Source organism: Marmota flaviventris, chromosome 6 (assembly GCF_047511675.1).
Source record: "Marmota flaviventris isolate mMarFla1 chromosome 6, mMarFla1.hap1, whole genome shotgun sequence".
Taxonomy (NCBI): domain Eukaryota; kingdom Metazoa; phylum Chordata; class Mammalia; order Rodentia; family Sciuridae; genus Marmota; species Marmota flaviventris.
In genome coordinates, this window is record NC_092503.1 from 156,027,942 (window position 1) to 156,048,787 (window position 20,846).

Sequence of the window (20,846 nt, forward strand, 5' to 3'; positions counted from 1 at the left end):
CATTCAACTACAGTTAATAGTGGGATGAAAATTCAATCTACCTATTTAGGATGATACGTTACTGACAATTTTTTTTCCAAAGGCCAAGTTTTTGACAAATTTGACATTCAGGTTGACCTTCAACAGTAGGTATTTATATAGTTTTTGACAATGAGGTTAATTGGCTAAATGTTCTCTAACCTTGAAAAATGTGCTTCCGTCTTTAAAGATTTTTAAGCTTCTTCACCTGGTGCTTACTATCTGTGCTGTGTTCAGACATTGAGAAAAATAGATCCTTTAGGGTAGAGAGTCACTGTTTAAACACAGGCAGTTGTTTAGTGAAGCACAAAAACACTGATACTTACATAATAATAGCAATAGAAAGATGCATCTTTAAAAGATCTAATACTGAGAAAAACTTTTCCTGAATGTAGTGTCAGGTGTCATCTGAGTTTGTTCTACACTCAGACCTCTCAGCTCAAAGTGAATAAGCAATTTCCAGTCCCCTACAAATCACCTTACTTTTAATTAAAAATTATTCAAAGAGGTTGAGCTGCCAGATTATTAGCCAAACAAACTAAATGTTATTTCTGTGTGCTTTTTGCTGTGCCATAGGAAGCCATGCAGCCAGCACAACTCAGAAAAATGAGGGGGCTCCAGGTGTGGGCCAGAGGTGCCTGGGTACATGCCCGTTCGCCCCACTTTCCTGTGCTCACCAGCCCTCTGCTCACATCTTGGCCACAGCTGTTCCTTTGGTTTCTGACTTCCCATTGGGATTCTTCTTCACGTCTCCAGAGAAGCTGAGATGAGAAAGGCTCTTTTTGTGTATTTTCTCCTGCTTTCTCATTTACCATTATCAGAAGAACATCTCCACCAATTAACACAAAACAGTTATTGTTTACAGATAGTAACACCTGGGACTAGCCCTTTCCCTTGTGTGTGCCATGCTCGGGACTCACGAGGAAATCCACCCTATTAAGAACAGCACAAGGACAAGTGAAGCCAAGGCCCACATCCTTCTTTGTGGTCCCTCACAGTAGCCTTTGGCTCAGGCTGGACTTATTTTCTGTTCTAGTCCTATGGTGTAACATAGCAGGCTAGTACAGCAAAGCCCCTCGTTGATTTCACACTAGCAGATTCATGGCTTGTCACCTCTCAGAACAACCATCTGCAAAAGCATTTGAGGGCACAACATAAGCTTTGTTATGTTGATCTTTCACTATATAAAACATGGAAAATGCATTAATCCTCAGTAACCCCTTATGTGCAATCATTCTAAATAAGACACCTATGAAAACAAATCAAGCAGTCATTATATGTGTCCTATATGTAGGATGGGATGTAATGGGCTTGGAAAGGACCAACTCACTAGTAATTTGGGAGTGTGAGTTATCCCTCACACCTGTACTCGTCTCTGTACTTTTTCTCCTCCTTTTTTTCCTGTATGCTATTTGTTTTAATTGGAATTGTCCACTAACAAAAGGGTTTGCAGGGTGGAGTGGGGAGGTTGTTTTGTTTAGGAGGAATTGTGTAGAGATTGTCCTCAGAGAAAACCACGGAGAACCTTTACAGGCATTAGATGTTCAAATGGAAGGGGAAGGAGTCTGTATGGTAGTCGGAGCATAGGCAGTCAGCTAGGAAGAAAGGCTTAGGTGCCAAGGAAGTGAGCTTGAGGACACGGCGTGCACGGCTAGAGTGCTTCCTGGTTCACCGCTTCTGGTGGAGGCACGTGGTTTACTGTTCCATGTTTCCAGATGGCCTGGCTGTTGGTGCTCGGCTCCGCTCCCAGGACCCCTCCATCGGGGTCCACCTTGGCCCACTTCAACTGGTCCACCAGAGCTCTCACCCTGGAGATGATTCCACACACGAGAGGAGTGACAGAGGAGGAAAATGGAGTGAAATCTTTAATCTGAGCTGAGGCTGTAGACATGAAGTGCCCCCGCAAGCCGGGCTCCCAGAGAACTCCTTCCAGCAGCAATGACAAGCTGGTTCTGTAAGGGACACAATATGGACAGATCATTGCTAAGCTCCTCCTAAAGTTCAGACACCTGGCTCTGGAAACTAAACATGAATAAGCTACTGGCCAGTTCTACAGCAAAGCCCGTTTCCCCTTATTTAGATAACCACTTCTCAGATCTGTAGGTTCTGAACCATAGCTGAGAAAGTTCACCCAGTCTCCTCTGGCACATGAAGAATAATGGAAAGGCGCATGCTTATTCCATAATTCTAGCTGTGGCCCAGTGTAGATAGCATCTCTGGAGTAGTAAGGCCTTGTGTAGGGGCTGCCTTGGTTGGTGATATACACATCACCCCTCTGCTTGAACATTTTAGAACCCCCCTTTAAGAATTGCCTGCAAGACCTGCTGCAGATTCTTAGACATTTTCAGTGATGACAAATGTTCATTATTAAAGGTTAGATTTGATTTGTAGAAATTGCCAAAATTATTCTGAACCAAGGCCAGTAAATGAGGTTTGGGTGACCAAACAGTGGCACAGATGTTTTGGTCAGAGCACTGAGTTTTTCATCAATTTAGTTTTGAAACACTAGTGATGGGATAGAGAATTGATGGCTAAGATGTATTGAGGCTTTACCGCATGTCAAATATCTCTTCCAGCTAAAAGGGAAAACATCTAAAAAGTAATTTCTTCTCCTTCCCTTCCTTATTTAAGGATTACTGATTGACTGCATGTGCTTGTCATTGGCTCTTGTCTGTCCCCTTCCCATTTCCTGGTCCAGCCAGTTCACTTCATAGAATCAAATCCTCCCTAACTGTTGCCTTCAAGGCAGAATCTGCTCATCTTCCCAGTGCAGGTTGGGGCCCACAGGCCTTCCCTGACCCGGCCAGCATAGGCATCACTTCGACTGGCTTTTTGTTGTCATATTGACCTCCACGTCTCATAGACATGTTTTATTCTGCTACCTAACTATAAGGTCCTGGGGACTAGGCCTCGGGTTCTCTTGTCCACCTCTGGTGCTCACGGTCCATCCCCGAGTTCTGCTCTGGCACCTCCTGAGAAGTTTCAGAATACAGATGCAGGCAGCACCACCTGGGTAAGTGTTAAGGCCTCCGCATTCTGGTTTGTTGCTACCAGTTAATCAAATGCATGAATTAATTAATATCTAATTATTAATGGTGTTAATGAAATGCATTAAATTTTAAATAAAATCCAAGCTTATGATAAAGTATTGTTTCAAGAATCTTTCCATAAGCTTAATCCATGTTTGTGTAGTGCTCAGCCTGAACCTTTGCTGAGAGGCATGGCTGTAAGTAAGCCAGCCTGCAGTGCTGGCCACTGGAGGGCGGTTTCACCATGCTCCTTGGGGGCAGGATCCTGGCTCAGAGCCTACCAAGTTCTTAAAGTCTGAGGCCTCCCAGACCTTCTTCCCAGTTAATGCTTCCTGGTCACTCTGCTCTGCAGTGTTTAATCCTACACCAGTTCGCATTTTATTCAATTTCTCATGTATATGTTATTTTTCAAAACCAGAGACTTTGCTTATATTTAATACTCTAGCACAGCTCTACACAGTATCATACACATGCAATTAGTGGTTTAGAGGTATAAATTAAGGTAAGACTCTTGAATCTACTACATCTACTATTTTTAAAAGTATACACACTTTCATTTAGTGATTGTTGCTTACAAGAATATTTGCAGTTATATGAAAATATAGATTCAAGAATCAAGAAACCAAAAGAGAAATGACCTAAATATCAGAGAATCTGAACTGGAGAACTGAAATATGATAAATTCAGACAACAAAATACTAGGTAGCTATTAAGAACAGGAAAGGAGCAGGTAGCTCAGGTACTTCTCTAGGAAGACATCAAACAGTACATAAAAATGAAACAGTGGCCCTGCATGTGTCTGTCTCTAGAGTCACTTAAGAGCTGCAAGTCTGGAAGAAAATAAAATATGAACAATGGTTTTCCAGTAGGACAAGCGTCAGCAAATTTTCTGTGTCAAGCCAGATAATAAATAATTTAGACTTTGTGAGACATCAGTCTCTGAAGTTACCACTGTAGCATAGCCATGGATTTTAACTTCATATCAATTTCACATGTCACAATATTATTTTTCACCTATTTAAACATATAATGACTATTTTAGTTAATGGCTACTCTAGAACAGGCAGTGGAATATTTGGCCCATGGGCTATAGTATACCAACAGCCTCTGCCATAGGGGATAAAATAGGAGTAAGAAGGGGAACTTTTCATTCAAAAACATAATGATATTATGTGAGTGCTACCTTTGTGCTAATTTTCAAATAAAAATAAAATCTAAAGTTGTTGAAGATCACCAAATCCTGGCCTTAGAACAGATATAAGCATCAGAGAAGTGCATTCCATACACTTACCTTCTCCTTTGACCTCACAGCCATCAGAGAGCTCCCAAACCTTGAACTTGCCTGTAAGACATACTGACAGTGGGCATCTGAAGCACTGCACTGTATTTCTCAGTTGAAGTAAGGGGAAAGGGCATTTTCTGGCAGTTTTCTTTCTTCGGTCCTTCAGGAGGTACTTACCTCAGGAGAAATCAGTACATATTGGGCCTGGGAGGATTTTTTAAAAAGGGGGGAAAGGAGCTATTAGTACTATTGCTACTATTTGTGTGGATTTTAAAACAATTTTACAATATACCTTATGCTTGCATTTCAACATTTCCAGATACTCCTTAGGAATGTGCATGCCCTTTGACCATAGAAACTTCATTTATAGGATATTAGCTCCAAAAAAGTAATCAAATGTATAAAAATGTTTCTGAATATTTGCCATTGTATTACTTACAACAGGGAAAATTTACTGAAGTGACCAATAATCATCACTTTAATAATGGTTAAGTTATGGTTTATAGATAAATAGTAGGCAGCTGGCAAATATAAGATATTTTTAATTAAACTGGCATAGAATATCAGATAAATACCTTTTTCTTTCTAGCTACTACATAAGAAAATAAACATGACCCTTTAACTAAAAAAAAAAAAAAGTCCTTTATCCATAATGCTTGAGACCAGAAGCATTTTGGATTTTGAATTTTTTCAGATTTTGGAATATCTGCATATCTTGGGAAGGGGACCCAAATCTAAACATGAAATTCATTTATATTTTATATATATACCTTACACACATAGAATATTATATAAAATCACCATCAAGCTAATTTTGTGCATGAAAATAGTTTTATGTAGAATTTTCCATTTGTAACTTTAAGTCAGCACTCAAAGTTTCAGATTTTGGAGCATTTTAAATTTTTGGATTAGGAATGCTTATTTCATATATTGTAACAGTTAAAAAGTCAGATTACAATGTGCACAAAATCATGTATATCATCATGGTTTTAGTTAAAAAGTGGTAAAGTCCCTGTTCTACTATCTTGCAATATGACCTTGAAAAGGCTCAGTGATCTTCAGTTTCTTCATTTATAATTCAGCATAATAGCAACTTCATAGCTTTATTTGGATTAAATTATATATATAGTGCTGATGCCACAATAAATAGAATTAAATTTATAGAAAAATACTAGAAGGATATGCTCTAAAGGGCAGCAGGCATTAGCTTTACAGGGTGCAATTCCAGAGAGATGATTTTTAATTTTCTTTTTTGTACTTTCTTGTGTTTTCTAAAATGTTCACAGGAAACTTTAATTTTTCAGTTAAAAAATAATTTGTTAATTTAAAAAATAGTAAGATCAAATGTTTAAGGTCCAGGAAACATAACTTAAGGACACCAACCTGAGAAAAGGAACAAAAGAGTAAACAAAAGGCTGGAAGGTTCAGTAAAACTCCAGGGGCCACCACTTGCCTCCTTCCTTCTGCTGCGGGCCCCTTACCACACAGTGGCAGGCAATGACGGGGCCCAGGTGATAGCAGGTCCTGTGGGCACCTTCCTAGTCAGTGACCAGGCCCACATGACAGCAAAGCCAGGCAGCCTGCAGGCTGTGGGTCACACAGAGCTCAACAAATGACTGCCCAGACCCCAGACTTCTGCCCACAGCTCTCGTCCTCCCTGTCCCTGCTTCACAGTCAACGTGAGTTAGCAGGGCTCCAGCTAGTAGTGACGCTTTCCCAATGTGGCGTGGAGTTTTGCAGAACACGTTACCTTTTCTTCTGGGCAAGGAGTTATCCATGATTTGCATTTGCCTGTTACGTCACCAAGGGTGGTCTGTTTGCCATTGTATATATAGACCCGTCCATCTTCTCCCCCAAGCAGCCCAGAGGTTACATCTGTTATCCTCAGTGGGGCTGCCAGGATGATTTCATCTGTAAACAGTAAGAACTGGCAGAAGGTTGTCCTTGATCCTCCCTCTCATCCTCCTCTCCTACTGGATCCTGACCCAGCCTCCCACAGATAATTAATTAATGCACCCTTAGTCTTCCCTGATGTCCTCCTGACAAAGTAACTTTTGAGGCCATTGTTTCCTCTTGCCACCCATCAGTAATGACAGGTGGTTCTCATGTTGCAATCTTCAGCATTGTGCCTGACCATTACTTATCTGATTTGAATCTGTCCAGGCCCTTGGGCCACTGGGCTGTCAGTCACAAGGGCAGAGCCTGGTTATCCATCTGGTCCATCGGGCAGAGACTTAATTCTTGCTAAATGCGCTGTTCCTTTCTTACCTAAGCCATCGTTATCCAGGTCACTCAAGTGCAGAACTCCACCAAAGCGAGAGAAGCGACGGTCTCCACTGTAGGTGCTGAGCAGAGAAGGCTGCATGTCCAGGGTCAGCGCATACACCCGGGTGGCTCCACCCTGGTGCAGGGTCATGGTCAGGAATGCCATCTTAGACACATCATCTGAAATGAGCCACAGTGCCTACTGCATCAAACGAGGACAAGCTGTGGACACAGTAGAACCCTGTTCTTGCCCCACGTATGCCCCAAAGTGCTGTGGCCCTCTTTCTCACAGGACAGTGGTTCAGGGCCAGTCAACTCCTGCAGTTTGGAAGGTGCAAATAGTTTGGGCACCAAGACTTCAAACACTGAAGCAGCTCAGTGATTCCGAGTCTCACCACCCCCACGTATGTTTTCTGCAGAGCTATTTTTATTTTTACATCATGGACTGCTCATGCCACTCTGCCTTACAAGTTCAAATGCAAGTGGACTGTGGATGGAGCCCAACTTTCCCCAAGGCCTCCCTAAGATGACTCCAGTGCCAGTTCAGGCCACTGCCCCCACCTCACCCACAACATCGTTCTTAAATCCAGGCCTTTGATCGGACTGTGTCTGCCAAGAGATACCTTTCATGACCCCTGCTCAGGCCTTCTGCCCACAGCTCTCATCCTCCAGAATTTGGCTCTGGTGTCCCTTCCCTGGCTTAGGGTAGCTGCTGCTCCTGCTCTGCAGTGCCCAATGCAGGACAGCAGCAGTTTCTGCCCACTGTAGCTACTACCTCAGCTGTCAGGTCCACTAGCAACGCCATGTCTTAGGTCTCCATCCCTATGCCCAGCATGTGGCTTGGTTCCACATCCCTATGCTCAGCAGATATTTTTTGAATGAATACATTGTGGACAAATTCAAGACAAAGCCAGTTAGGTTTGTACCTGCGCACGTAGTCACTTGAAACAGTTTGCTTTTAGGACTCGGAACCCCTCCAAGCACTAGTGGCATCTGTGCACTGGTGGGGTTGGTGTCCTAAGGCTTGCTGAGCTGGCACTGTCGGTGAGTGGGCGTAGCCTCAGCACAGTCTACCTGGTGCTGCTTGTGTGACCAAGGAGACTGGTCTGATGATTCTCCACAACCCTCGTGTCCCCTAGTTTACGGCAGATTGTCTGCTACGAGTAACTGAGGGCCCAAAGCAGAGTCAGTGGAGACAAGCAAAGAACACAGGAGGGGGCTGGGGTTGTGGCTCAGCGGTAGGGTGCTTGCCTAGCACATGCGAGGCCCTGGGTTTGATCCTCAGCACCACATAAAAATAAAGTTATTAAAAAAAAAAAAACATAGGCAGGCAGCAGTCCTTTAAAAGACTCAGTCACTGGTGCATTTTAGGATAAACAATCTGACCTCACACCACACCTAAGAGAACACTTAAGGAAGTACAGTAGTGGATATTCAGGGATTGAGCTCCAGGTTCAAGAAAAGTTGGGAGAAATCTGCATCCGCTTCATCGTTCCAAGCTCCCTGAAGGGAACCTGCGGTCCCTGGAGTGACGGAACTTAAGAGATTCCTTATACTCTGTGGACTGCCCTGCATGTGTCCTTCCACAGCAAGCAGGATGCGAGGCCTGTGTCTTTGGCCCTGTCGCCTGGCTGGACACTGGCCCTGCCCCTGCTGCATAGGGTAGCACACCTGGATTGGCTAGTTTGCCTTCTAGGTGTGGCCCTGAGTTCTTGGACATGCTTCAGTCCCCAGCAGAAAGGGCATCTGCCACTCCGATCCAGCCACTCCTGAGGGAAGCCTCCCCAGGGCTGTCTCAGAGCCAGAATCAGCCGGAGTGTGGCTGCCCGTGGGAATGTTCTCCAACCCGACACACCAGGTACAGAGTTCCATGTGTACAGGAGGGTACGTGTTAGTGTTCTCACTGTACAGCTAGGCGACTGGAGTTAACGAGTTTTGAGCGCTCTCGCCACAAGAAATGATAAACATGCAAGGTGATAGGCCAGTGACCCTGCTTTGTGCACTGAGCAATTTGAACTTGTATCAGATCATCACACTAATGTATTTAGGGCTGAGAATATAAATCAGTGGTAGAGCCCTTGCCTAGCATGTGTGAGGCCCTGGGTTCTATCCTCAGCACACGCGCGTGTGTGTGTACACATTCAAAATAGACCTTTCCTGATGAACCAACTTAGAAAATCCTAGCACCAAGGTTAGTGGCATCAAGGCTTTAACTGAGTCACTTTCACGTGTCATTTTCAACAAACTCCTGAACTAGATATTATAATCCCTGTTTTGCAGAGGATATGGAAGTTAAGTGGGTAAGTTACTTCCCCTAAGTCACACAGCTTGCCTTTGATAAACAAAGGTGTGGGACTTATTTTGAGATGGCGTCTTGCTATGTTGCCCAGATTGCCAAATTCCTGGGCTCAAACAACGCTGCTGCCTCAGCCTCCCAAGAGCTGGGACTAGAGAAGCCCATGAGCACCACGCCTGGCTGAAAAAAAGACACCTTTTAAACCATTTCTGCCCTGGATCCAGATCTTGCAACCTTCTCCCGACGTGACATAGTCAGGGAGCCATGAGACTGAAACCAACAGCTCCGTGGCCTGTGGCCTACCGTGAGTCGGGGCTCCCACCAGCAGTACTTGGGTACGGTTCCCGTTCACCATCACGTGGCCACTTGACAGTGACGTGCCCAGCTTCCCCATTGCCTGAAAGCACAAGGAGTCAGCAATGTAATCTGGGAAGACTGCTGTGTCCACTGTCCTGGGGAAGGAAGGTCGCCATACCTTGTCACCAGAAATGATAAACCTGCTCTGGCGATCTGGGGGGAGGTAGCCGTACACCCTGCCAAGGCTCTGCTTGTCGTGGCTGTGGGACGCACGGTCCAGCCTAGAGAGCAAGACAGTGGTGAAGCCCAGCGCTCAGGGCTGGGCTGTCAGGTCTGCAGCTCCAAGGAAAGGAGACACCTCTCCCTGAACTCTGTCCTAGGATTCTGACCTGGAGCGGGAACCATCGGAGTTAAGCCCAACTTGAGGCTCTCCAGTTCTGACACCCTTCTCTCCCAATTGACCCCAAACACAGGGGACCCTGTTAGGGGCTGAGTCATGTTCCCCATGTCCCTACGCTGAAGTCCTAAGTTCCAGTACTTCCAAATGTGACTTTTAGGGGATGGGTATTTAAATAGGTTACTACAACGAGACTGTCCCGTGGGCCTAATCCTTACAGGAAGAGAGGAGGACAGAGAGCGAAGACCAGGCGAGCACACGGAGAAGATGGCCCTTTGCCAGCCAAGGCAAGAAGCCTCAAAAGAAACCAGCCAACACTTTGATCTTGGACTTAGAGCCCCCAGAACTGAGGCAGTCCCTCTCTGCTGTGGAACTTTGTCATAGCAGTGGCAAACTAACACACTTACTGTTCTCTTCACTTTCTAAGATGGAGAACCTGCCGGCTTGTTCCAAAGCCGAGCATTTCCATAGACAGGCAGATTTCCTACCCCTTTCCCTGCACACCACACTCAGGGGCCCCCACAGCAACAAGCTCCTGTCCCTGCCCTGCAGCGGCACTCACCTGCTGACGTTCCTCCACGTGGGGCTCCCCACCAGCAGCAAGGTTCTGCTGTCCACCCTGACGCTGTGGAGGGCATATCCAAACCACGCAAAGTCCTCCTCACCGCTCACCATCCAGTCGGCCGCCTCCACGTTCAGCTGCTCTGAATAAGACAACCAGACCCTTTATGTCGCCTGGGAGGCCCACTAGAACAGAGCAAGGATCCTGCTCGTAGACTAAAGAGAAACAGGTTGTTCAGCTGAGGTTTGCCAGAACTCTTGTAGGTCCTCATCCCGGTCCCAGCTCCCCAATACCAGAGGCAGATTTCCCACTTCTGCATACATACTCTCCTGGAATTCATTTCTATGGGGTAGCGGACACTAGTTAGAAATGCCCTTCTCTGGAAATTCAGCACACACTGGGATGCCTGGTCCTAAGACTTCTTAGCTTTTTTATTTCACCTTGAAAGACTATGAGAATGAGCTAGTGACTCCCTAGTATCTAGGTCACTTTTATAGACTCAGTGACTAGGCAACACCCATTACCAGAACATCCCTAAGAGTGTAAGACTGTTGGTCTCGCTGACATGATATGGAATGAGGAAAGAGTCCAGAAACCCACAGCTAGGGCGCTGGACCCCTTCCCTCCATCAACTCCATCTTCCCTCCATCATCATTACCTTGGTTGCTCTGGCAGGGGCCAGAATAAAAGGCAGCCACGATTCCCTTCTGCCTTCCTCCACCCGGTGCAAAGGGGGAGCCGATCACTAGGTCGGGCTCACTGTCTCCATTCACATCTGCAGCGAGGAGTGTCCAGCCCAGGTTGCAGTAGGTGTCCTTCAGGGGGAACAAGAGAGGCACTGGGGACTCACCCTGGGGCAACTGGGATGCAGCACGTACTGGATTCTCTACCAGGACCAAGGGGTGGACATACCTGGCAGGAGATGGTGATGTTAGGGGGAGAATTCAGTCTTCCTTGTTTGGAACCAAAGTAGACGTACACTGCACCCTAGGCAAGAACAGACAGCCACAGGAGCCCTCAAGAGCAGCCGACAGAGGACCAACCAGGAAACAAACCACCACCGTCTCTAGGGTGCCTGGACTGACCAGCCCATCCTGCCCATGGCTACTGGGCTGAAGTCTCGCAATTGGTCACTTCCATCAGACTATGGGAGCCCCCAAAGCAGAAGGCCATTTCTACTTTCATCTCCCCAGAGCCTTGCTCAGGACCTGCCAGATGTCATTGTTGAATGTGTCTATAGAGAATCTCCCCCAACTCCTCCCTCCAAGGCTAGCTTCATTCTGTCCCCTGGGCCTTCCGTGCTTAGCTGGCCTTCACACCTCTAAGGTGACAGAACACCCAGTCTGTTCCACTCTTGGCCAGAGAGCCATCTGAGCTCCTTTCCTGGTGACGAGTCAGATGGCTCTCTCGAGCCCCACACACTCTACAAGAGGTCACTTTCCACCTTAGCTGAGGACTGGGTACACAAGGGCAGGTAAGGCCAGCTCTGTTCTGTGCTCTCCTGAAGCTGGTGGGCAGGCAGGCGGGGTGTGAAGTGTGGAAGGAGCAGCCCTGGGTAGAAGTACGACGCTCCCAAGCACAATGAAGCTGGCCTCACCCAGGGTTAGTAACACTTCCTGCAAGAGGGACAAGTCACTTCTAAAGAAAAGGCCTGACGTGAGAGCCAGAGGGGTTACATGGGTGCCCAGGTGCTGGGGGCCTGGAGAACCTGTGGGAAGAGAGGGCCCAGGTCCTCTGCTTTTGGAGAGAAGCCTGAAAGAAGGTCCAGGGAGCACCCCGCTCCTTCCGTGGCTGCAGAAGCTTCCTAGTGGGTGGAATTCCTGTCTCCCTCGCCAGCTTAGAGCATCATGGGGCAGGTGTCCACTACCTGCTGGAACTGGGAAACCCTGAGGTCAGAATAAGGCCAGAGGCAGGAAGAGGTGCTATGAGGCAACCGAGACCACGTCACAGACCCAAATGTGGCCAGAGCTCACCTGCCCACAAATGCTTGCCTGGCACAGTGGGGGGCATCCGCCTTGTTCCAGGGGCTCCCCAGTTTGGCCTCCCCTCCATCCCCATCAGCAGCAGCCTTACTTTGTATGTGAGCTGCTCAGAGCCCACAGAAGGTGCTCCCACAGCCAAGTCCGGAACCCCGTCCTGGTTAAAATCCAACACAGCCACGGCTGAGCCAAAGCGACCTGAGGGCTGAAGATGCATAGGTCACCCCCCTGGGCTAAGCTGAACACCCCCCACCCCAAGCCATGCCCTCCACAAGAGCCTGAACCTGCAGGCAGAGACCTAGGGACCCCACCTATGGCCCAAAGTCTAAGGTGCAAAACCACAGCAGCCTGGGGCCTCAGCACGTCTTCTTGGCATATCTGTCAGCCTCGAGGGAAAGATGAAATGCCAGAAAGCAGAGGATCCTCCTTAGGAGTTCCAGGCTTGTAGAAGATGGCCCTACGGGTGCTCTACCCGACCATGAGCACCAAACTCCTCTTGGAAAACATCTAAAGTAATCATCACATAATGCCAGCCACAGTGGCTGACATTTGTTGAATGCTCAGGATGATTTAGAGCCACGCCATCCAGGGTGGTAGCTGCTAGCCAAATATGGCTAGTGTATTTAAATGAAAAGCAACTAATATCAAATAAATATCAAATATCAACAAATATCAAATAAGATTTAAAATTTCTGTTCCCCACTTCAAATGCTCACAGTCCCGTGCCCAGTGGTTCCCATGCTGGCCAGCACAGCCAAAGGACGTTTCATGCCGGTAGAAGGTTCCGTGGGCCAGAGAGCTGGAGCCCTGTCCTGAACACTTTATGTGGACTAAGGTGGGACCGTTGTCGTCCCCACTCTGGCTACAACCAGAAACCTCAGTGGATTCGGGACAACTGTCCTGCACAGTGGACCTTCTGTTATTTCCCTCATTGGGACTCCCGGCTGATCTGCTGTGGCGAGTCGGCCTACACCTAAAGCAGTTCTTTCACAACGCCAGGATGAATGGCCCCCCACGCAGCGAGGCCTGCCAGGCCACACGCCCCAGTGTCCACATCTGTGACTTACTAATCCCCACACCGTGCCCAGTGGCACCTGTGAACGCTGCCCTTCAACAGCAGGAACTCGATGAGCGAGAAGATTGCTCGGGGACACCCGCAGGCCCGGGCAGGGTGGAGACCTGGTTACAGCCCTCCGAGGACTGGAGCCTTTACCCACCGCCAGCCATGCTGACAAGCCCTGCCTCGGCTGGGCCCCAGAGCAGCTCGGGATGTTGTGACAGGCACGTCCTTGATCTGTGGACCTCCACCCTCCCCTCTAGATGAAGACACAGGCTCACTGCAGCCCAGGGCAGGAACACGGGATTCCCACCCGACCCCAGGCCCTAACCTGGCCATCTGCCAACCACCAAAGGCCCACCCAGGAAAGAGTTTATCATCCTCTTCCTCCCTATCCACATGAGCCCCAAGGGATAGACTTCACACAGCAGTCGGACAGGGCCACGGCTTGTGCAGCAGTGAGAAGCCATTGGAATGGGTTGATTGATTTTGAAACCTCTGTGGTGAGAGAAGGCTCCGGAAATGGGACTGCTTCTGGGACTGTGTGACCTCATACTCTGGTCAACTTGTTGACACATTTCCAGCTCAGGCTTCCTCCATCACTACCTAACCTAGATCAGAAGCCATTGTAACTTTTGCTTCTTTAAAATACATTTCAGCCAGACACATGGTGCGCACCTGTAATACCAGCAACTTGGAAGGCTGAGGCAGGAGGAGCGCAAGTTTGAGGCCAGCCTCCTTAGCAACTCAGCAAGGCCCTCAGCAACTTATGAGACCCTGTCTCAAAATATAAAAATAAAAAAGGGTTGGGGATGTGGCCCAGTGGTAAAGTGCTCCTGGGTTAAATCCCCAGTATAGTTTTTTTTTTTAAAAAGTATGTTTCAGGTATGCTAAGTTTCAGGCGTGCTGTGTTTCAGGCGTGCTATCTTAGTTTCTGTTCACAACATGAAAGGAAAAGGATCTGACTCGGAAGTCCAGGCTTCTTTCCCCAGAGCTTGACCCGTGGACCCACAGCACTAAGCCTGTCCCCAACACCCCCTTGTCTGACAGGCAGTGCTGCCTCCTGTCCTCTCTGCTGTGAGGCTGTCCCCCAGGGCCTGGGAGGCCCTCTAGGACCTGAGCACTCACAAAAGGACCCAGCACACGAGACTCCCCAGGAGCATCTGTGTGGTCACTGGGGACTCTTCCTGGTGATGAAAAAGCTTAAAACAGAGGAGCGAATCTGAAAAAAGTCTGGAATATAGTTAACAGTGGTCTACCAGCGTCAGCCCTTCACTTGACAATTGTGCATCATCACATTAGGATGTCAACATAGAGGAGGTTGATGGAGGGCATATGGGGACTCCATCACCTTCACGACTTCTCTGTGCATCCAGAATCCTTAGAAAGTGCAGTACGTGTGTGTGTGTGTGTGTGTGTGTGTGTGTGTAAAAGACAAGGGGTTCCTCACTAAGAAACACAGCCCACTGGTCATCGGAAGCCATTCTAAATAGCATGGACGTTTTGGGAAGATGTTAATAAATACAGAATGAGATGAATGGTATGCACACGCTCTGAAGAGGAAACGGGCTCTAAATGTAGCCCTCCGACGGTCCACGACTGTGATTCTTCTTGTTACTGGTTATTCCTGCTGAAGAAACTGCCTCAAAATGCAAGCAGTTGGTCTGGGCCCTAGCTCACGCTTGGCCGACATGTGCAAGGCCTGAGGTCCCGCACCACACACCACACACACCCACACATACCGCACACACCCGCACACACCCCCACCCCCACACACGCACAGCAGGCATTGGCTCACCAACCACCTGAACAGGAAACACAAGGCAGAGTCTCACCTGGAAGCCCTCCAGGCTCCCACTGGCCTCTGTGTCCAGGTCCAGGTCAGTGGGGGGTAGGCCCAGGTCGTTGCCGTAGATGAGATACACACGCCCAATCTGGAAGTGGCCGGGGCGGCTGTAGCCGGGCACCCCCACCACAAGGTCGCTGTACCCATCCTGGTTGAGGTCCGCAGAGGCCATTGCCCTTAGGGAAGAGGAAGGAACCCACTATGTACCCTGCAGGTACAACTGTCCCCCACTTCTGTCTGTGGAGCCTGATGGTTCAGCTTCCTCTCGCTGGTCTCCCACCCTGCCTGATTGCCGGGGACATTCCCCTCAGAGCCTGAGTAGTGAGAGGGATTCAGTCACTCTCAAGGGGACAGCAAGACAAATGCCCAAATGGAGGCCTCTGGTGTCTGCAGCCCATATGACCCGAGCAGATGAAAAGTGGCCTCAGGAAGCACCCGGGCCTGTGTGCAGAACCAGGCATCCCCAGCCCCACCTGGCCTGCCTATGCACAGAGACACCTGTCCCCACACTGCGGTCCCTCCAGGCAGGACACAGGCCGCTGCTGACCTGCTCAGCTCACTTCAGTGACATCCACTCAGAGAGGAGCTCGTGTTGGCTGAACTGTTCATCTCTACCACAGCCGCACAGGGCACTGTCCACGAGTTAAACTAGTATCCCGTGTGTTGCGTGGGTGCTTCTCTGTGGGATTCGTGACCTGCCAGTTACAGAGGTGGACCAACAGTCCAATGTAGCTGGAAAGACCGAATGTCATTCCAGTTCTTACAGCCAGGTAAAGGACTAGCAGACTGAGAGGGGGCAGAGTGGCTTCTGAGCCGGACGCCTGCTGGCAGGGTGGACACCACGGAGGCCCTGGAGCTGCCCCAGTAGCCTACCTGCCCAGCAGGCTGCCTCCAGGGAGCCAGCAGAGAAGCCATTGTTCATAAGGGCAGAGACGCTGCACCTCCCAGACTCCTGTGCTAGATGGGAAGCATCCGTGGCCCAAAAAGGGACCACCGGAAAAGTGTTTCCAGAAAACACAAGGTCATGCAGACCTAAGGGACGTGGCTTAAAAATTCTTCACTAAATCTTCCAGAAAACCATCCCTTGGGCTGAGTTTGGGATGAATATTAAGAGCAGGGGAATCCCTGACAATCTCTAAAATCACCAAGGTGTACCAGCCTCCTACCAATGAAGACACAATATTCAAATCATGACTAGAGCTATCTGCATACATTCTCCTAATGCCTTTAGATTGCAAAATACACACACAGACAACACATCTCCAAGCTCATTGGAGCTTTGCAAATATTCTGAGGGACATTTTGTTGTAACTGCTTAGCAAAATGAAAGTTTCTTATATTTATACATATCTGACCAACTTTAAGGAGATTGCTTCATCCTTATAATAGCTCAACCACTAAATCAGTGTTTTTCTGATGATGAATCGATGGGAAAATAAGGCGCTAACAGAAGCCACTTAAGATACATGGCGAATGAGCCAGTGGCGGTGGGAACATCACAAGTTCCTCCGCCTCGGACGTACCAGCCCAGCCTCGCGTAGGGGACAGACGTGAAGTAAGACGCCAAGGGGCTGGAGATGTGCTTCAGGGGCTCCTGAGAGCGGGCCATGAACACGGTCCGCAGGTTCCTTTCCAAGGCCTGGTACATAAAGGACATGGAATCCTGGAAGACAAGGAGGCGTTACAGGAGGCACACAGCGCCATCACCAGAAGCTGTGGACTTGTGCAGGAAGCAGAGCACAAACTCCTATCAACAGCCGATCACCGAGGACAGGCGGCGGGGAGAGTGACGCCCCTTCCCAGGTTACACCCCAGGATGGCGGAGTGCTAGCCAGAGGGCAGGGCCGGTGTGGGAAAGGTAGCTGCCCACATCAGGAGGCTGCGCGCCAATTTGCAGAACCTAACAGAATGAAATAATTTTCACAGACTAAAATATTAGAAAAGATAAGTCTATTTAACCTAAACCATAACGTATTTGTGTATACTTACTTTTTTTTCCCCCAATTGAACCAGAGTAAAACCAGGTTGCCAAAAATACCCTCTCAAGCACTCCTAAGCTCACCCGCATTTGCCTTTGGAGTGTCCAGACGCCGGCAGGCATGACAGGCCATGAGCAGAGTGCCGGGTGCTAGAGAATCCAGGGGACAGCCAGCCCTCGACTTGGGACGCCAAGTTGTGCTTCCCCTGGCTACTACAGAGACACAGGTGCCAACTGAGGTGGCCCTGAGCAAGCTGGTCGGGTACTAGATCCAGCCAAGTTAAGTGGACATGACGAGACCCACCCGAGGGTGACATGAGGCAGACAACCTTCCCAGAGCAGAACTGCCAGTCACGAGGCAGCCGGCAGCCCAGGCCCTGGGGAGCACAGGCCCGAGCAGCCTGCAGGCGGGTGCCAGGTCTCTTTCCCAGTCGGATCCTGCCGTGGGGGACTCCTCGCCCAGCTCCACGTGCTCGTCCACTGAGGAAGCACCTCCTCAGCCCCTGCCCCGCCCAGGCATCACGCCAGGCACTGGGACTACAGAGTTCCCCTCACGCAACTCATTTCTTTCTTTCTTTCCTTTGTTTTTTTTTTTTTTTTTTTTTTTTTGCCAACAAGACAAAAATATAAACACAAGGCAAAATGATACGTGCTGCGCCAGGTTCCCGGGTCCAGGGCCAGTTACGGAGTTTATGGAGCCCAGGGTAAAAGGGAAATGCAGAGCCCTTTATTCAAAATTAGGAATTTTAAGGCAGTGAACAGCAGCACTGAACCAGGGATGGCCCTCTGCGTGACCGACAGGTCACGTCTCCACGCAGCCAAGTGCCCAGGTCCCTGCCACTTCCCTTTACACCATCCATGCTGCTGTGGACACCTTCTGATATGCAGCAGCCACCCACACTCCACAAACCCACCTGCCTCCCCGTCTTGGGTTTCAAACATCCTGAGACTTCCCAAGCCACTTCCAGAAAAGTGCATCTCACTGATAAACACTACCCGCCATTCGAGACCCCAGCCCGTGCCCCTCCTCCACAGAGCCTTCTGGGTACAAACTGTCTCGCTAACTGTCCCTCTCCCTGACATCGGTTATCCTACCACATGATGCATTTGTCACTCATACCAGACTGAAATTTTCTAGAGCCAAAATCCATTTCTCTCTCATTTTATGTCCCCATGGTAGCGTGTCACTTGTGAGACCACTTGGTGGACAAACTTCAGAGCATGGGTCCCAGAGCACAGGGCTGTGCAGGAGCTTTCCATGGGTGGACGCCTTGACCTAGGGCCAAAGCAGGGCTAGTCCAGGTGCCCACAGCCCCCAAGCCTCCACCAAGTCGACCAAGGCCAGAGAGGCCCATCTAGACTTGTGTCTCAGGACGTCTCTGCAACAAACCACACTCAGAGGCCCCAGCCATTTTCTGGCCCTGCAGGAACCCAAGGACCCTGCCATGATGGTCACTGCCCAGGGATGATGCTACGAAACACCTGTCGTGAGAAGCAGCATGCTCCCCTTGTCCATCAAGGGCAGAAGGTCCTCACCGGGGTCCAGGTGTCCACACTGAAGAACACGCCTCTTTCAGTGTAGTTTATGTTTCTTCCAAGATCTTTAGTTATGGGTGCCGTCACATTCCTATGAAAATCAATTTTCTGCACTTTTGCACTGTTGAAAGACAGGAATAAGATGGTTAAGGCAGAAAACAACTGACCCTGAACGACTGAACTGAAGCAAACGGTCAAGTAAGTCACAGGTTCATCACACGTCTTAACATCTGAGGGTTGAAGAAATGACACAAAAATTTCTAGAAAAATCTTCATTGCACAAAATCTTTTAATAAACAAATTTCTGAGGCTTAAAAACCTGTCCTAAAAAACAAAAAACAACCCTGATATTTCTGAGGGTGTTGAGGCCAGACAACGCGAGTCCAAGGCCAGCCTAGCAGTGAAGCAAGACTCCGTCTCAAAAAGGAAAAAATCTAAATACCTACTTTAATAAATCGAACCTTTCTGCACGTCTAACTCTTCTGCAGGGCTAAGATCGCTCTTCTTCGTGTCTTTCATCGCGATGCCCTGAGTATCTTACTCTTACTTACCCTAAAATGCCTCTGCTACATCATGTCCTCTAGGAAAGTTCCCGGGCCTGGGTGGGACACTGTGGTACTTTCCCAGAGCGCTCTGGCCTTTCCTCCCCATCGCTCGACACTTACAGTTACCTGGTCAGTGCCACCCGCCGGGAGCATGCCCCCTCCCGGTGCCCTCTGTGTGCCCCAGAGCTCCAGGGCACTAATGAAGAACCCGGGTATTTTGTTCCGTTTTACTAGTAGTAAACCGATTTCTACTGAAGGAATGCAGGGGGGTCAGGACCAGCTCCAGCTGGAGACAACCCCTCTTACACCACACCACAGCCCTCTAGCCTCTTCCCCAGAAATTACCAGAGGCTTCTCCACGCCCCCCCCTCACTGACAAACACTTCTTCAGGATGGAATCTGGGCAGGGTTTATAAGTCATGATAATCACGATAGTCCTGACAGCGCCACTCCCAGTCAGTGAGCAACTCAAGGCCAGCTTAGCAGTGAAGCAAGGCTCCGTCTCAAAAAGAAAAAAATCCACGTCCACCAGTGCCCGGACCCACACCATCATTCCAGGAGTGTGGATGTTTTTTCCATTCTGCCATAGGAGGAAGCCGTAGCTCAAGAGAAACCCAGCAAGTTTCAACGTCACTGAGCTGTAAACTGCAGAGCTGGAGGGGGAGCCTGCATCTGCCTGTCTACAGACCTCCTGCTCCCAGCCTCTGTGGGCACCCCTCTGGGTGAGAGGTCCTTCTCCAAGAGTGATTTGGGAATTCACTTACGCATGGCTGTGGTTTCGCTGGCCACCACATGCGATGAACAGAGGGTTCTCCGGCAGGTCACAGGCACTGGGGAGACAGACGAGTTAGCATTTCTCCACCTTCTTTTTAAGCATGAATTCTGAGAACCAGTGGCGAACTTGAAACCACCTTTGAAAGGGAGTGCCCGTGTGCTAACTGCCCACATCCAAGGGTCCATGACCATACCACACAGGACCAAGTAAGAGCTCAGGTCTTTCTGGACAGCGTGGCTAAGGTGACTGGGGAGCGACGTGGTCATGCGGCCCACCAGCTCATACTCACGCCCTCCCCTGGCCATCCTCCCATCTCTGCTCATGCTAACGTGAAATGCCTGCCCAGCTATGTCCATTGATACCCAAATGAACTTGGAATGCACAGTTTCCTTCTTTTAAAACAAGTCTACAAATTCAATAATTAGGAATTAAGGAAATGAAGTCTCCCTTTTACAAGTGGAAAGACCCCTGAGCACATCAGAGACGACCTCTCGGAGGGTCCCAACCCCCCACAGAGGCAGCGAGGGCCTCGACCTCCGAAGAATGTTCACAGGGAAGACTCTTCTGCAGGAGATGTGTGTGGAGGTCACCAAGGGAGGCCGGGCAGTGCGAGAGTCGCAGAGGTCAGGGGGGAAACTAGGAGAGGAAGCCAAAGAGGAGGGGAGGGGAGGAGGTCACGCCTCCCCTGGGCACATGGAGCCAGCATGGAGCTGAGGGGGTGGTTCTCTGTCCTCTGCCCCCGGCACTAGGACCCAGACAGCAGCTGGGGACGTTGGCATAAACTGACAAGTGCATTTTGAGGTAAGGGGACTTCCGGCTGGAGACACAAGTATCGCTATTTCACTGTTTCCTTAGGAAAATTTACTGAGTTTCAAATAACATGTGAGTTTTAGAAAATAACATATTAGTAAACTGCAAGATGTTTGGTTTTGGTCATGAATTTATTTGTACTGCCTTTCAAGCCTTCTCCAAATTTCCCCTAAA

The 20,846-nt window shown here is 49.0% G+C and overlaps 1 protein-coding gene across 1 annotated transcript in view; it reads right to left on the minus strand.

The window, feature by feature from the left end:
- Positions 1 to 11: 11 nt before the first annotated feature.
- The window catches only part of Gpld1 (glycosylphosphatidylinositol specific phospholipase D1), a 47,051-nt gene continuing 26,216 nt past the window's right edge, over positions 12 to 20,846 (minus strand). Inside the window, exons 12-26 of the mRNA XM_027948176.3 lie at positions 19,852 to 19,917; positions 18,543 to 18,663; positions 16,552 to 16,691; positions 15,018 to 15,204; positions 12,220 to 12,330; positions 11,059 to 11,133; positions 10,805 to 10,961; positions 10,147 to 10,288; positions 9,366 to 9,468; positions 9,194 to 9,287; positions 6,598 to 6,774; positions 6,080 to 6,240; positions 4,507 to 4,533; positions 4,339 to 4,389; positions 12 to 1,970 (exon numbers count right to left, since the gene is read on the minus strand). Coding sequence (XP_027803977.2) covers positions 1,884 to 1,970; positions 4,339 to 4,389; positions 4,507 to 4,533; positions 6,080 to 6,240; positions 6,598 to 6,774; positions 9,194 to 9,287; positions 9,366 to 9,468; positions 10,147 to 10,288; positions 10,805 to 10,961; positions 11,059 to 11,133; positions 12,220 to 12,330; positions 15,018 to 15,204; positions 16,552 to 16,691; positions 18,543 to 18,663; positions 19,852 to 19,917 — 1,699 coding nt within the window. The 3' untranslated portion in view covers positions 12 to 1,883. The remainder of the gene's footprint in view (positions 1,971 to 4,338; positions 4,390 to 4,506; positions 4,534 to 6,079; positions 6,241 to 6,597; positions 6,775 to 9,193; positions 9,288 to 9,365; positions 9,469 to 10,146; positions 10,289 to 10,804; positions 10,962 to 11,058; positions 11,134 to 12,219; positions 12,331 to 15,017; positions 15,205 to 16,551; positions 16,692 to 18,542; positions 18,664 to 19,851; positions 19,918 to 20,846) is intronic.